At 35.6% G+C, this 15220-nt stretch overlaps 1 protein-coding gene across 1 annotated transcript in view; it reads left to right on the forward strand.

Moving 5' to 3' along the window:
• The window catches only part of BRWD1 (bromodomain and WD repeat domain containing 1), a 123563-nt gene that overhangs the window by 85623 nt on the left and 22720 nt on the right, over window positions 1-15220 (forward strand). Inside the window, exons 32-37 of the mRNA XM_061167568.1 lie at window positions 632-757; window positions 3166-3238; window positions 4278-4319; window positions 6076-6222; window positions 7171-7323; window positions 13204-13370. Of these exons, the coding sequence (XP_061023551.1) occupies window positions 632-757; window positions 3166-3238; window positions 4278-4319; window positions 6076-6222; window positions 7171-7323; window positions 13204-13370 (708 nt within the window). The remainder of the gene's footprint in view (window positions 1-631; window positions 758-3165; window positions 3239-4277; window positions 4320-6075; window positions 6223-7170; window positions 7324-13203; window positions 13371-15220) is intronic.

Raw genomic sequence — 15220 nt, forward strand, 5'->3', positions numbered from 1 at the left:
CCATGGGGTCACAGAATCAGACACGACTGAGCAACTGAACTGAGTTAATAATTGGACTTTGACCTTTGAAAATTAATTTCCTGGAATCATCAACTTTTTGTCTCTGGCTTTTATAGTGCTGAAAAACCATAACATTTCCCAATCTCAATGATTTTTTTTTTTTAAGTAGGTGATGGTATTTTATTCTGTATGATTCAGCAACTTTGAGAAATTATCTTCACAAAATACTGACTTCTTGTTCATATTGTTGGTGTTAATTTACCCCTGCAGTGTTGCAAACATGGGTTTAGTCAGAAACTACTTTGTCAGTTTGTAGTCAGATTGAGTTTATTAGGATTGATGGTATTTAACACATTTCATTCATTGAGTGTATAGCTTCAAACGTGCCTAAAGGCAGTGTGAAAAGGAAGAGCTGCCTTTTTGGTTTTCTGGATGTGATTAAGTGATCTGTTAAGATTTTCAGTCCTTAAATGTATTCTCTGCAGTTCAGCTTCTAATATAATTGCTATGACTGTGATGAAGTTGACAGCATTATTTTACTGCATCATACTGGCTTAACATGCAGGATTTTTAAACTTGGTTTCTGTATTTTCTTTTTTAAACCCTAACTTCCTTGTTGTTTACTTTGAAGGAGGCTATCTGCATTAGTTTGGGAAGTCAGATATATAGAACACAATGCCAGAACATTTAATGAACCTGAGAGTGTAATTGCAAGATCAGCTAAGAAGATAACAGACCAGCTTTTAAAATTTATCAAGTAAGTGACCTCATGTTATAGATGTTGTGGAAACATTACTTTGCATATTGTGTTTTTAATTTGTTGCATTTTAATGTGTTATGTTAAAGGACATTTCTTTAAATTTCTCTTCCTGTGGTTATAAGTTAGTTAAAGGAATAAGAAGTTGAACACTCAAATTTTTTGTTTCTTTAAAATTTTGAAATAGTTTTATACTACAGAGAGTTGCCCTGTTTTCCCCTTAGGTTGACATCTTACACAGCTGTGGTGTCCTTATGAAGTGTTAAGAAACTATCCTTGGTACAGTACTATTGACTGAAGTACAGAATTTATATAGATTTCATCAGTTTTTACATCAGTGTCTTTTTCTGGTGCAGGATCCAGTCCAGAATTCCCACTGCATTCGCACTTTGGTTTTCATAGTCTCCTTTAATCTAGTCTTTTCTTTCTTTAATTACCTCATCATTTTTTAATGAATGTTGTACCCTTATTTAGTAGCATGTAGTTTAATTTGGGTCCTGTGATATTTTCTCATGATTAGATTGAGTTTTAATCTGTTTTGGATTGTATCCTGTGAAAGTGTGTATGTATGAATAGTCCACACTTTCTGGCATTTGGAAATCAGTTTCAAATAGTAGGATTAAAACTGACCTGCAAATTGAGATCCTAGTCCCAACATAATCCTTTCTAGTCAACTTTCTGGATGACTTTGGACACATTACTCAGCCTCTTTCCTTTAAAATGTTACATGATTTTGCTGTATGATCTTATATGCCTTTCCCCCACAGTTATAAAAATTCTTTGAAAGAATTATGTGTTAGAGAAGATAATTTTTAAATTCTGGCATTATTTTAAACATCTGGCTCCAAACTGGTGAATAAATAATTCCAGTCTTTCACCCTCTGGGTGGAATCTGTCCATTATCTAGAGGACTCAAGCTTGTTGCCTTTTCCCCCAAATTCTCATGCCCATTTTCATCCCCGTCATGTCTAGATAGCTCTGTTTAACATTCTTTCTTCTGCTGTGTTTACAGTGAGGTCAAGATGTAATTTGCTTCAGTTTCTACTTCCTTTTTTTTTTTTTCCTATTCTCTTTTATCTCAAATCAGCCATTTTCCTGATATTTACTGTACAAATATTACCAGTGGTGATAACTTAGAAAAACTCATCTGTGTATTCATCTAGTTGAGACCGTACTTACAGTACTTCTGGATTACCAGCTTAATTTCCATACATACTTCAGTTCTTCAGTTCAGTCGCTCAGTCGTCTCTGACTCTTTGTGACCCCATAGATGGCAGCATGCCAAGCCTCCCTCTCCATTACCAACTCCCGGAGATTACTCAAACTCATGTCCATTGGGTCAGTGATACCATCCAACCATCTCATCCTCTGTCGTCCCCTTCTCCTCCTGCCCCCAATCCCTCCCAGCATCAGGGTGTTTTCCAATGAGTCAACTCTTCTCATCAGATGGCCAAAGTACTGGAGTTTCAGCTTCTGCATCAGTCCTTCCAATGAACACCCAGGACTGATCTCCTTTAGGATGGTCTGGTTGGATCTCCTTGCAGTCCAAAGGGGACTCTCAAGAGTCTTCTCCAACACCACACTTGAAAAGCATCAATTTTTTGGTGCTCAGCTTTCTTCACAGTCCAACTCTCACATCCATAGATGACCACTGGAAAAACCATAGCCTTGACCAGATGGCAAAGTAATGTCTCTGCTTTTTAATATGCTGTCTCTAGGTTGGTCATAACTTTCCTTCCAAGGAGTAAGCGTCTTTTAATTTCATGACTGCAGTCACCATCTGCAGTGATTTTGGAGCCCCAAAAAATAAAGTCTTGACACTGTTTCCACTCTTTGCTCATCTATTTCCCATGAAGTGATGGGACCAGATGCCATGATCTTAGTTTTCTGAATGTTGAGCTTTAAGCCAGCTCTTTCACTCTGCTCTTTCACTTTCATTAAGAGGCTTTTTAGTTCTCTTCACTTTCTGCCATAAGGGTGGTGTCATCTGCATATTTGAGGTTACTGATATTTCTCCCGGCAATCTTGATTCCAGCTTGTGCTTCTTCCAGCCCAGCGTTTCTCATGATGTACCCTGCATATAAGTTAAATAAGCAGGGTGACAATATACAGCCTTGATGTACTCCTTTTCCTATTTGGAACCAGTCTGTTGTTCCATGTCCAGTTCTAACTGTTGCTTCCTGACCTGCATAACATACTTAATTGAAAAAAATTACTTTCAGTATTCTAGTACGATTAATTGTTTCCACAGAGGATAGAGTGAAAACCTGATATTCTGCTGCTTTTAATTGTGTGTGCATAGATGGGGAGCTGTTTGCATAGTTGGGGAGCTGTATCTTAAGGTAGCTTAAATATTCAGAAACAAGAACTACATTTGCATACTATTAAAGTAAAAAATTGTCTTTTAGGAATCAAGACTGTATAAATATCTCAGAACTTTCTAACAGTTCCGAAAATGATGAGCAAAATGCCGAGGATTTGGTATGAAGTTTGTGAATTTTATAATGGCTTTTGTTTATTTCAAATGATGACTTTGAATGAAGAATGAAGTAGAAAACGTTGGTTACCTGTATCAGTTCAGTGAACTATGAAAATAGGGCACTTGATAAAACTACAGTTTAAAATTATCTAGATGGTCAATGAGGTAATAGACAATAATTGATACTAAATAAACAAGTAATGTCTAGAGAAGTAATTTAGGTTTGGAACATGTTCTCTTACCAAAGTTTAGGTAGAGAAAGATGTGGTATAAGAACTACCTAGGAAATATTTTTGGTAAAATCAGTATTTGAGCAAATTTCCTGGCAGTCCAGTGGTTGGACTGTGTGCTTTTACTGCCATGGCCTGGGTTCAGTCCCTGGTCGGGTTCAGATCCTGCAAACCACATAGTGCGGCCAAAAAAAAAGTCAGTATCTGAGAGTTGGATTCAATTGTAATTAAAAATCAGGAAACCTTACTATGTTTTAAGTACCCTAAAGTCATTCACTCAAGATGGGTGTTGAAGTGTAAGTACAAAGCAGATATCCATGGTATTGTGTAATTTCACTTCATACAAAATCAGGTGGTTGTATGTAGTTGGAGGAAGGATACTGTGTGGTGTCAGTTTCCACACAAACTATTATCGTGGTTCACTGATTTTCATGCTAATTTAATATTGAGTATGCTAATATGTGATTTAGGCGATAAAACGTGTAGTTTACATAATGTAAGCATCTGTGGGAGACTGTTGTTTCTAAGTTTTGTCCTGTGCATGTCTTCTGTGAATGTGTACAGAGCAACTTGTTATAGCTATATTTTGGAATTAGTGCATATTTATATTAGGGAATGTAAAGGATTATTAAGAATAAGGGTCGGTTTCTTCAAGTGCCATGAAGATCATGTGATAGTCTGTCTTTTGAGGTTCTGTTATCAAGTTACAACCCTTGTAGGATTTAAAAAGTTTTTGGTATGCTTTATGTTAAGATTATTGCATGCCTAATGACAATCTTACCACTTAAAGTGCTCTGATTTTTATTCCTAGGATGATAGTGATCTTCCTAAAACATCTTCTGGAAGAAGGAGAGTAAGTTAATCTGTGTGATTAACCTTAGTTGTCTGATTTAATGTCAATGTAAGATTTTAGGTGTTGTCTTTGAAAAGGTATATTGAATATTATAAGAGAAATGGGAGAAATCACTGGAAGGTGGATGGCTAGGTAAGGTTAGTGGAAGAGTTGGGATTTGCTCTGTGTTCTCAGTATGAGAGAGAGTAAGAAGAGGAAATTCAAATAGTATAGGGTTTAAGAAAGTAGGAAAGTATGGCATGTCAGTGGGTACTGAGAACACTGGCCTGGCTAGTGTAGGGGTTGAATTTTGGAGCAAGCCAAGTGGTTGTATCTAGCCTTTATGTTGGGAGCAGATTATGATGATATTAAAAACCAAGGATTTCATTTAAATTTTTAGTAGAGTCACTTTTCATAGCCAAAATGGTAGATTCTGAAGGATAAGAGAATAGGTACTAAATATATTAAAGTTAGGAGTTCACTGCAAGAATCTTAAGTAAAAGTTGGGAAACCTAGTCAAGAATAGTTTTGGCTGGGAATTCCCTGGGTGTCCAGTGGTTAGGACTCTTGCTTTCACTGCTGAGGGCTCAGATTCAATCTGTGGTTAGAGAACCAAGATGCCACAAGCCACTGTGCCATGTGGCCATTTGAAAAAAAAAAAAAAGAACGTAGTGCTGGCTAGGAACAGAGGGGAAGGGAAAAAGATGAGAACTTTTAGTGGAAAAACTAGGATTTGGTGACTGGACCTTTTAAAAACATGAGAATTTGTTGGAGGGGTAGGGGAGAATAAAGTGAGAAATAAAGTTTTGGATGAGTTAAAATTGTGTCATCAGCAGTTCTTAAAAAGTTCTAATGTAACATGTTAATTAAAAGTAAAGGTTATTAATTGAAAATGCTTAATAATGTTAGCTTAGTTTAAATTTCATTCGAATGCTGCTTAAATTTAAGCTTTCTGTCACATCAATTTTCATAATATGTTGCCTCAAATAACATTGAAAAGTTAAGACTTGAAGAGTCACTTTCATATAATTTCACTTTTAAACAGACTTAAGGATTTAGTTATCTGTTTAGTGTTTGTTATGATTGCTGTAGCAAATTACAAATTCAGTGGCTTAAGCAATAAAAATAGCTTGTAGTTCTGTAGATTAGAAGTTTGGCATGGGTCTCACTGGACTGAAGTCAGGGTATCAGCATAGCTGTGTTCCTTTCTGGAACTGGGGTAGAAGTAATTTCCTTGCATTTTCCAGCTTCTGGAGTCTCATGGCCCCCTTCTTTCATCTTCCAAGTCAGCAGCATAGCATCTCCCAGTATGCCTCTGACTATTCTGCCTCCCTTGTATGAGGATCCTTGTGATTACATTAGGCCCACCCTGATAATCCAGGTCCACCTCCCTATCTCAAAATCCACTCCGTTAATCATATCTGTGGAGTCCCTTTGGCCACAGTCGCAGGTTTTTGGGACCTAGGTGTAGATATTATTCTGCCTACTATGCTATCCAGTGTGGGTACTTCATATTCTGTGAAAACATTTCTTAAACTTAGGAGATAAGTGGTAGAATGAAAATGTGCTTTTGGAGTAACAGATATGACATTATTGGTTTGTTTTTTTTTTAAGTGGACTTTTTCACAAGTAGATAGAAAATCATATAATGACATATTTTGACATAGTACGGAAGACAACAGTTCAGTTAGATTTTTACCATTACTGTACCATACCATACCACAGTGCAGCTTTTCCGAGGCTGAGAAAACTTTTAATATTGTAAATGTATTTTTAGGTTCATGATTGGAAAAAAAGGAGCATCAAAACAACCAATTATGTTGAAAACAACTGGAAGAAACAGTGTAAAGAACTAGTGAACTTAATTTTTCAATGTGAAGATTCTGAACCATTTAGACAACCTGTTGATTTGGTTGAATATCCAGTAAGTTGTCATTATTTGAATGTTTGGTGCTTTTTTTATTGGTGTGGAGATTAGGGTAGGGGTGTTTAAATGAAAAAGTAAGATGTCTAGAATTCCCTGGTGGCCTAATGCTTAGAATTCCAGGCTTTCACTGCTGTGGCCCAGGTTAGTCCCTGGTTGGGATACTTACAGAGATCTCACAAGCCTCAAGGCATAGTCACAAAAAAAAGAAAAACAACTGTAGCCGCCCGCCTGCCCCCCACCCCCGCTTCTTGCAACCCAGCAACCAAAAAGTGAGATGTCTAGGCTTAATGTTAACTTTGTCTCTTACCACTAAGACAGCAGTGGAAGAGTTGTTTTACAGTTTCTTGAATTAATAGAATTTAAGAAATTGTACCTTGTACCTTGGATAAGACTTAGTTACCAGTGTTACCCGTCATTATCGGAGGGTTAGTAGGCCTAACCCTGGGAAAACTATGAATTGGTTAAAAGTGTCTCTCTCTGGGACCCTCCCTGGTGGTGCAGTGGCTAATACTCCCTGTTCCCAGTGCAGGGGGCCTGGGTTCAATCCCTGGTCAGGGAACTAGGTCCAGCATGCTGCAACTAAGACCTGACTTAGCCAAATAAAGATTTTTTTTAAAAAAGTGTCACTCTCCACTTTGTAACAGGGAAATAAAAAATGACCTTTTTAAAAGATAGAAAGCACAAATTTGCTGTAGGAAGCTTCGAAATTATATAGTAGAGTATACAGAAGGAAATAAAAACAATTTCATATCCTGATTCCAAATATATAATTTTATTCCATTTCTTGTCTGTTTGAATGTCTTTTTTAAAATTATTAATGATGTTTAAGATCCTTATAACCTTTTTCTCTTCTGTCATTTTGAATGTTTTAGAGATTTGATGCACTTTTGCATTTCTAAAAACAGGAATTGAATTTTTGAACTAATTATTGTTTTTAAAATCTAGGATTACCGGGACATTATAGATACTCCAATGGATTTTGGAACAGTAAGGGAAACTTTAGAAGCAGGAAACTATGACAGCCCTTTGGAATTTTGCAAAGACATCCGTTTGATATTTAGCAATGCAAAAGCATATACACCAAACAAAAGATCAAAGGTAATTTTAAGAGTGGTTTATTAAAAAAAAAAAAAGTATGTGTGATCTGTGTAGATGATGATTTTCTATTGTTTGGTAGAGGTGGAAACATGAAAGAACAGTGAGTATAATAAGACTACTCTTAAGAATAGAGCTTTCACCACAGCCCAAGTATCTGCTGTGGAAGCATTGTTTCCTGGTGACAGTGTTTGTCTTTCCTAAGGTTTTATAAACAAAAGAAGATTGGTACCAGTGAGGAGACCTGTGAAAAATGAACAGATTTGTGTTGGATGTATAGTGAGAAAAGTCTGTTCTCTTACATACAGGAATCTTGAAAAGTGGATTGGGAACTTTGGGAACTTAGTTATAGAGGTTGGACAAATATTACAAGTAAGAAAGGGAAAATCTGAGATGGGGATGGGACTACTAATGCATGCTAATAATTTGGATCTGAAGAAGAAACATGTGAGCCATCTGATTAGTTAGGAACAGCATTGTGGACACTCCTAAATTTTTGTTAAAATGTTACATGTTGGATAGTTTTTCAAAATCTGTTGAAGCGTAATAAGTACACAAAGTTGTATATATATTCTCAGTGAGTATTCATAAACCCTTACAGTCAGTGTGCTGGATCATTAGAAAAAAACAGCAATGCTTTGAGAGTAAGATTTTAAAATTAAAATACTTGCTTGATGCTATAGCATTTTCTCTGCCATCGGTGACTGTTACTGCTAATTAATTATTTTATCTTAATTTCACTTCCCCTTCATTACTTATCAGACTCCACCCATATTATTAATTCTTATCTTAATTTAAGAACCTTCACATTCAATATCCAGGTTGCTTATTGGATCAATTTGACATGCAAGTCTTAACATTTTTCTCAGTTTGTGTTTTCATCAATATTCACCATTTGTGAGACTTCCTTCCAGAGAGAAAATAAATTTCATTCATGTCTTTTTTTCCGTTTTGTTTAAAATACGTGTTTGAGGATTCATCATATAGCTTACCCATTTAAAGTGCACAATTAATGGGTTTTGGTGTATTATGTGACCAAATTTTCAAAATTGTGGTTATGTATACATAACATTAAATTTATCATTTTAACCACTTTTAAGTATACAATTCAGTGACATAAATTACATTCATAGTGTTGAGCAGCCATCACTGTTATTTTCAAAACTCTTTCATAACCCCAAACAGAAACTCTATAACCAGTAAGCAACCAACTCCACATTCTTTCCTTTCCTCAGCCCTTGATAGCTTCTCATTCATTTTGTATCTCTGTCAATTTGCCTATTCTAGATATTTCATACAAATTGAACATACAGAATTTGTCTTTGGTGTCTGGCTTATTTCACTTAGCATATTATCTTAAAGGTTCATCCATGTTGTTGCCTGTTTTGGAACTTTGTTCCATTTTGTGGGGTGAATAATGTGCCACCATATGGGTGTATGACATTTGGCTCATTAATCTGTGGATGGACACTTGAATTGTTTTCTACTTTTTGGTGGTTGTAACTGATGCTGCAGTGAATATGGGAATGTAAGAATCTGTAAGAGTTCTTGTCCTCAATTTTCTTAGGTATATATCTGAGAGTGGAATTTCTTGTTCATAGGGTAATTCTGTGTTTTTCAGCAGCCACCAAACTGTATTCCATAATGACTAGACCATTTTGCATTCCTATTGGCAATGTACAAGGATTCCAGTTTCTCCGCATACTTGCCAAAATTTGTTATTTTCTGTTTGTAAAAAAAATTATAGACATCATAGTGAGTGTGAAGTATTATCTCATTGTAGTTTTGATTTGTATTTGTTATGACTTATTAAAAATTGTACCTGGAATTTATATTTATCAGATATGAGAAGACATGCAGATATGAATTGTCATGAAGAAAGAAGTTTATGCTTACAGATCCCTAGGACCAGAAGTGTGATACAACATTCAGGCCACGTGGGGATGGATCAAAGTTGATCAGTAGGCAGAGTTGGCAGAGGGAAGGGATGGGAAGAGCATGATACAGAGCCTACGTTGGGATTTTCACAGGAAGGCAAGACAGAATGGAGCAAACAGTCTAGTACTGGCTGGTACCAATAATTGGAGCTTTGGTTTGTAGGTGTGGTCTCTAGATATCTGACTGTTACCCAAATCTGGGGTGATTTGGGTAGCGGGAATATTATTTGCTTGGTGTATGAGAATTTGATAAAGAAGATGGTTAGGTATGTGAGCTCTGGATTGATTGATTTCTGTATCAGAGGTGTACCTGTGAAAGAGTCATTTGCTATCAGTTATCCCTGGGAGGGGCAGTCTCTCCAGGATCAAGGCTTCAAATGCCAGAGCATCAAGAATACAGAAAACAAAATATAGTCACTACGCTAATGATGTTGACGATCTTTTCATGTGCGTATTGACTACTTGTTTATCTTCTTTGGAAAAATATATATTCCAAGAGCTTTTCCCAGTTTTTAATTTGAATTTTGTCTTTTTGTTGTTGTAAGAATTTTAAAATATATTTTGGATATTAAGTCCTTATCAGATAAGTGTTTTCCAGTTATTTTCTCTCATTCTGTATGTTGTCTTTTTATTTGTTGATAATGTCCTTTGATGCACAGAAGTTTTTAATTTTGATAAAATTATTAATTAATCAACTTTTTTTTTCCCCCTTTGGTTTCTGTGCTTTTGGTTTCGTATTTAAGAACCCATTGCTGCTTAGGGTCACAGAGCCTATAAGTATGTGACACTGTTATGGAGCAATTTGAAAAATAAGTGCCATTTGACTCATTAATTCCAATTTTAATTATTTTTTTATAGACAGAATTAACTGTGGAAAAGAATACTTGGAGAATACATGTATATTAAGGAATAATTTATAGAGGCAAGTGTTTGGAAATAGTGGTCAAAATAGTTAAAAAAATAAATCCATTGCCAAGTTGAGCGTCATAAAGATTGACCTCATGTGTTCTTATGGTTTAGTTCTTATATTTAAGCTATTGATCCATTTTGAATTACTGTTTGTGTATGGAGTGAGACAGAGGTCCAGTTTATTCTGTGTGTAGAAATCTGGGTATTACAGCACAATCAGTTGAAGAGACTGTTCTTTCCCTATTAAATGGCCTAGTACCCTTTTTGAAAATCAGTTTGCTTGTAGATAGTTAGATTGGTTTGTATCTGAGCTCAGTTCTGTTCATTGGTTTGTACATATGAGTCTCTGTCTGTCTCTTATCTCTGTCTGTCTGGTATGTCAGTACTAAAATGTTTTGCTTACTGTACCTTTAGTAGTATGTTTTGGAACAAAGGAAATTTTGGTCTTCTTGCTTTGATCTGTTTTAGGATCATTTTGGCAATTCAGGGGTGCAATTCATTTTTAATGGGAGGATTGACTTTTTCCAATTCTGTTTAAAAAAGTTGAATATTTGATAGGGATTGCATTCAGTGTGTAGATGGCTTTGGACTGTATTGGTGTCTTGACATTACTAAGTCTTTCTGTCTCTTAATGCCAGGTGCCTTTCCATTTATTTAGGTCTAATTTCTTCCAGCAAGGTTTTGTAATTTTCAGTGGAGACTTTCCACTCCTTGGTGAAATGTATTCCCAGATATTTTATTGTTTTAGATGCTATTTGAAATGCAGTTGCTTTCTTAATTTCCTTTTGTGCTTGTTCATTGTTGATGGCAGATTCTTGTGTGTTGTTCTCATACCTTGTAATTTTGTTGGATTAATTTATTAGCACTGATAGCTTTCTTGTAGAATCTTGGATTTTTTCTTTACATAGGATCACTTCATCTGCAAATAGATATAGTTTTACTTCTACCTTTCCAACCTGAGTTATTTTTATTTCTTTTCTAATTGCTCTGGTGAAATTTAAAGTACAGTGTGGTGCTGAAACCAGGTATCCTTGTACATTGCTGACCAGTCTTTTACGATTTACCACTGTGCATAGTGATAATTGGGTGTTTTTGAGACATGCCCATATTCATGTTGAACTGATAATTTTAGCACTTGTTAGATGATTTTTCATATATATGAAAAATCTCATATATATTTTCATAAAATTTTCATATATATTGATAATTCAAGATTCTCAGGGGTTTCACACTTAATACAATTAAGGAACAGAATCACTTTTATTAAAATTGGTGATTACGCTAGAGTTGAGGTTTGAAGAAAAAGAGTAAATTGAATATATATACAAAATACTAGAAATAACTGTTAAACATCATTTCAAAGATAAGAGGGATTACAGATTTCACATATACTCATTGAGTGTGTGTGTATATATATGTATGTGTGTGTCTGTGTGTATAGGTTTCCTCCTGTATTTGAAGCTAGAACATTCCTTTGAAATCTTTTTTTAGGTGAAATGGTGTGAGGTGAAGAACCAGTTACCTTAGGACACATCTTAATGACAGATGCACAGGATACACCAAGATAAAACTCAGATGCTCTTAGACACAGTTCAGAACTATGGTGACCTGCCTAAACAAAATGAATCACAAACAGATAGATGCATACCAAGACATAGCGTAGTTGAAATGGTAAAAGTCAAGCATAGAGAATTTTAAAGACAACAAGAGAGAAACAGAGAATCATAAGTAAGGGATCCCCCATAAAGGGGTATCAGCTGATCTCCCTGCCAAAACTTCGCTGACTAGAAGGCTGTTGAAAGGGTAAATTTGTCAAAGCCCATAGAATATTCAGCACCAAGAATGAACCCTAATGTTGTCAATGGACTGTGGGTGATGATCTGTCAGTGCAGCCTCAGCAACCACAATAAATGTTTCTCTCTGGTTTGGGATGTCACTTTAAAAATTAAAATCACAACTGTGGTGACACATTGCTGAGATGGCGAGAGTAGTTGCTGGGGAAGAAGCTTGGTGGCGCTGCTCTTGCTGTTTGCGGTTCGCTGTGCCTCTGTAATGGCTTGTTGCAAACAGATGCTGGACTCTCTTTTCACCTTTTTTCATAAAAGGGAAAATCTTTGGATTTCTTTGAGTTAGTGAAAAGAGATACTAATAAAGTAGGTCTTTTATAAAAATGAAGTGGCAGAAAGTAAACCTTTATTAAAAGTGGGGGATACCTATATACGTGTGTGTATATATATAAATATGAGAAAGTCACATATTTTACATACTTTTTAAAGGTTCTCCAGTGTTAGTCTCTTCACCTTCCTCCACCATGCACCAGAGTGATTGATATTTAACTTTGTTAAATATTTTTACATTTTATTTTCAGGAATGATTGTGGATGAATGCATAGTACTTCCTGTAAATACATAGCTGTGCCAAAAGTTATTTATAGTAGCATTGCTATCCTTTTAAAAATTTGATGTTTTTAATTATAAAAGTTATTATAACATAATCTTTCTTAGATAATTAAGGTTATAGGGCATAATGTCTTCTTCTGGATGCAAGCCATCTCTTTTTCTAACAATAATTTAGATCTTAAGTGGCATAAGAGGCATTCAGATTTCAAGTAGAGACTGGTGTGGAAGTGCTTTTGTTCCCTTGTCCCAAGGAGACACTGCCCTTTTGCTGCCTAAATAGCAACCATAAAACCAATCAATTTCCTATATAACTTTAGGAGGAGGAGGCATTTTGGAGGTTTGTACATGTAGATGTGGGAAAAATCAACTGAAAACCACTGAAAACATACAGATCTAAACCCAAGATTGTAGAGGGTTAATTGATTTAAAATTACTTCCTTTTTATCAGAGAGGTGTGTATTTGGTACTTCAGTGTCCTTGAAGGGAAGGGATGGGAAATAGATAAAATAAGGACCAGCCATTATCTAGAACAGTGATATAATAGATTACAAGATTATAAGTACCTCAGTGATTATTACAAATTTATTTGTAAAAATATAAGATTTTATAGTTCCAGTTTTGCTTTCATGTCCTTGCAGATTTACAGTATGACATTGAGATTGTCTGCCTTATTTGAAGAAAAAATGAAGAAAATCTCCTCTGATTTTAAAATTGGTCAAAAATTCAGTGAAAAACTTCGAAGAAGCCAGAGGTTTAAGAGACGACAAAATTGTAACCGTGTCAATCAGGCTAACAAAAATATCAGGTGAATTGGTTATTGTAGTCTCTGTATGCAGTTTTTAAATCAGGTTGTGATACTTGATTTGTATTATGTTAGAAATGCTTAATCATTTTAGAGAACAGAAAGGAATAGTCACTTTTCATAGGTTGAAGGCATTCTCTGCATATAGAGCTATTGTGGTGATTTTTAATTACATAAATTTGTAAGCATTTAATGAAACATCAATTAAGTCTTATTAAGGATTATTCAAAATATTATTTATGTTTCGCATAAGAATTTTTTTTTAATGCAGAGAGTAAAATGATTACTAGATATGGCTACTGAGCATTTGATTGTGTAAGGTAAAGTGCCAGTTTGATGTAATGTATATGTTTTCACTGGAGATTACTTGTAGAGAAGAAATATAAAATGCAGGAGTTACTCTTTTTTTATAGTAAATTATTCTGTCATTTATGACTGTAGCTTGCATTAATATCACATTTATAGATGTTTAAAGTGTTGAAATGTGGAGATTGAGTTTTTCAGTGTTTAGTTGTTTTCATGTACATTTAGAATGTGCACTGTTACCTTGATGGATTTCCTCATGGTTGTTTTGGGGATTACATCATGCATCTAAATTGAAAACAATCTATTTCAGGTTAATACTATTTAATTCTCACAGATTTAAGAATTTTGTTTCAGTTTAGCTCTTTTCCCCTTCTTATTTGTGCCCTTAACTCTCATACAGTTTATACTTTTATATGTTTTATGCAGTTGCCTTTCAAATCAGTTAAGAAAAGAAGAAACAAATTATTTATACTGTTAGATTGGGTTGGCCAAAAGACACATTCAGGATTTTCTGTAACATCTTAATGGATAAACCAGAACAAACTTTTTGGTCAACCCAATATATTTACCTATAATTACCTTTCCCAGTGGTCATTTATTTCTTTTTGTGGATTTGAGTTACCCTCTGGTTTTATTTCTTTTCAACCTAAAATCCTTTAATGTTTCTTTAAAAAATTACTTATTTATGTTTCTTTATTTGGCTGTGCTAGTTTGGGTTCTAATTGAGGTACTTGGGATCTAGTTCTCTGACCACGGATCAAACTGGCCCCCTACATTGGGAGCATGGAGTCTAGCCACTGGACCAGCAGGGGTTCCCTATTTATTTTTTGAGCTGTGCTCTGTCTTCACTGTTGCATGTGGTTTCCTCTAGTTGCAGCAAGGGGTGGCTAATCTCTTGTGGTGCACGAGCTTCTCACAGCTGACGGGCTGTGTGAGGTGCATACCTCTCACAGCTGTGGCTTCTTGTTGTGCAGCTTAGGCCCTCGAACATGTGGGCTTCGGCAGTTGCAGTGTGTGGGCAGCATGTGGGCTCCATAGTTGTGGTACATTGACTTAGTTGCTCTGAGGCATGTTGGGATCTTCCTGGGACTAGGGATTGAACCCATGTCCCCTGCATTGGCAGGCAGATTCTTAACCACCAGACCACCAGGGAAGTCTATGAAGTCCTTTACTATTTCTTGTAAGGCAGACATGTTAGCTGTGAATTCCCTGAATCTTTGTTCATCTGGGAATGTCTTAATTTCACTTTTATCAAGACTAATTTTGCTGTATATAGAAATCTCAGTTGGCGGTGTTTCTTTTTTAGCAGTTTGACTATGTCGTCTTTCTGCCTGCTGACCTCCAGTGTTTCTGATGAGAAGTCAGCTATTAATCTTATTGAGGTTCCTTCCATTGTACACAGGCAGTTTTTCTCCTGCTTTCAAGATTTTTTTTTTTTTTTGTCTTTATCTTGCAGCTGACTGTAGGTGTGGATTTGAATTTATCCTTGAAATTTGTGCAACTTTATGGATATGTACTGTTTTCATCAGATTTGGGTGATTTTCAGC

Source organism: Dama dama, chromosome 19, assembly GCF_033118175.1.
Source record: "Dama dama isolate Ldn47 chromosome 19, ASM3311817v1, whole genome shotgun sequence".
NCBI classification, from domain to species: domain Eukaryota; kingdom Metazoa; phylum Chordata; class Mammalia; order Artiodactyla; family Cervidae; genus Dama; species Dama dama.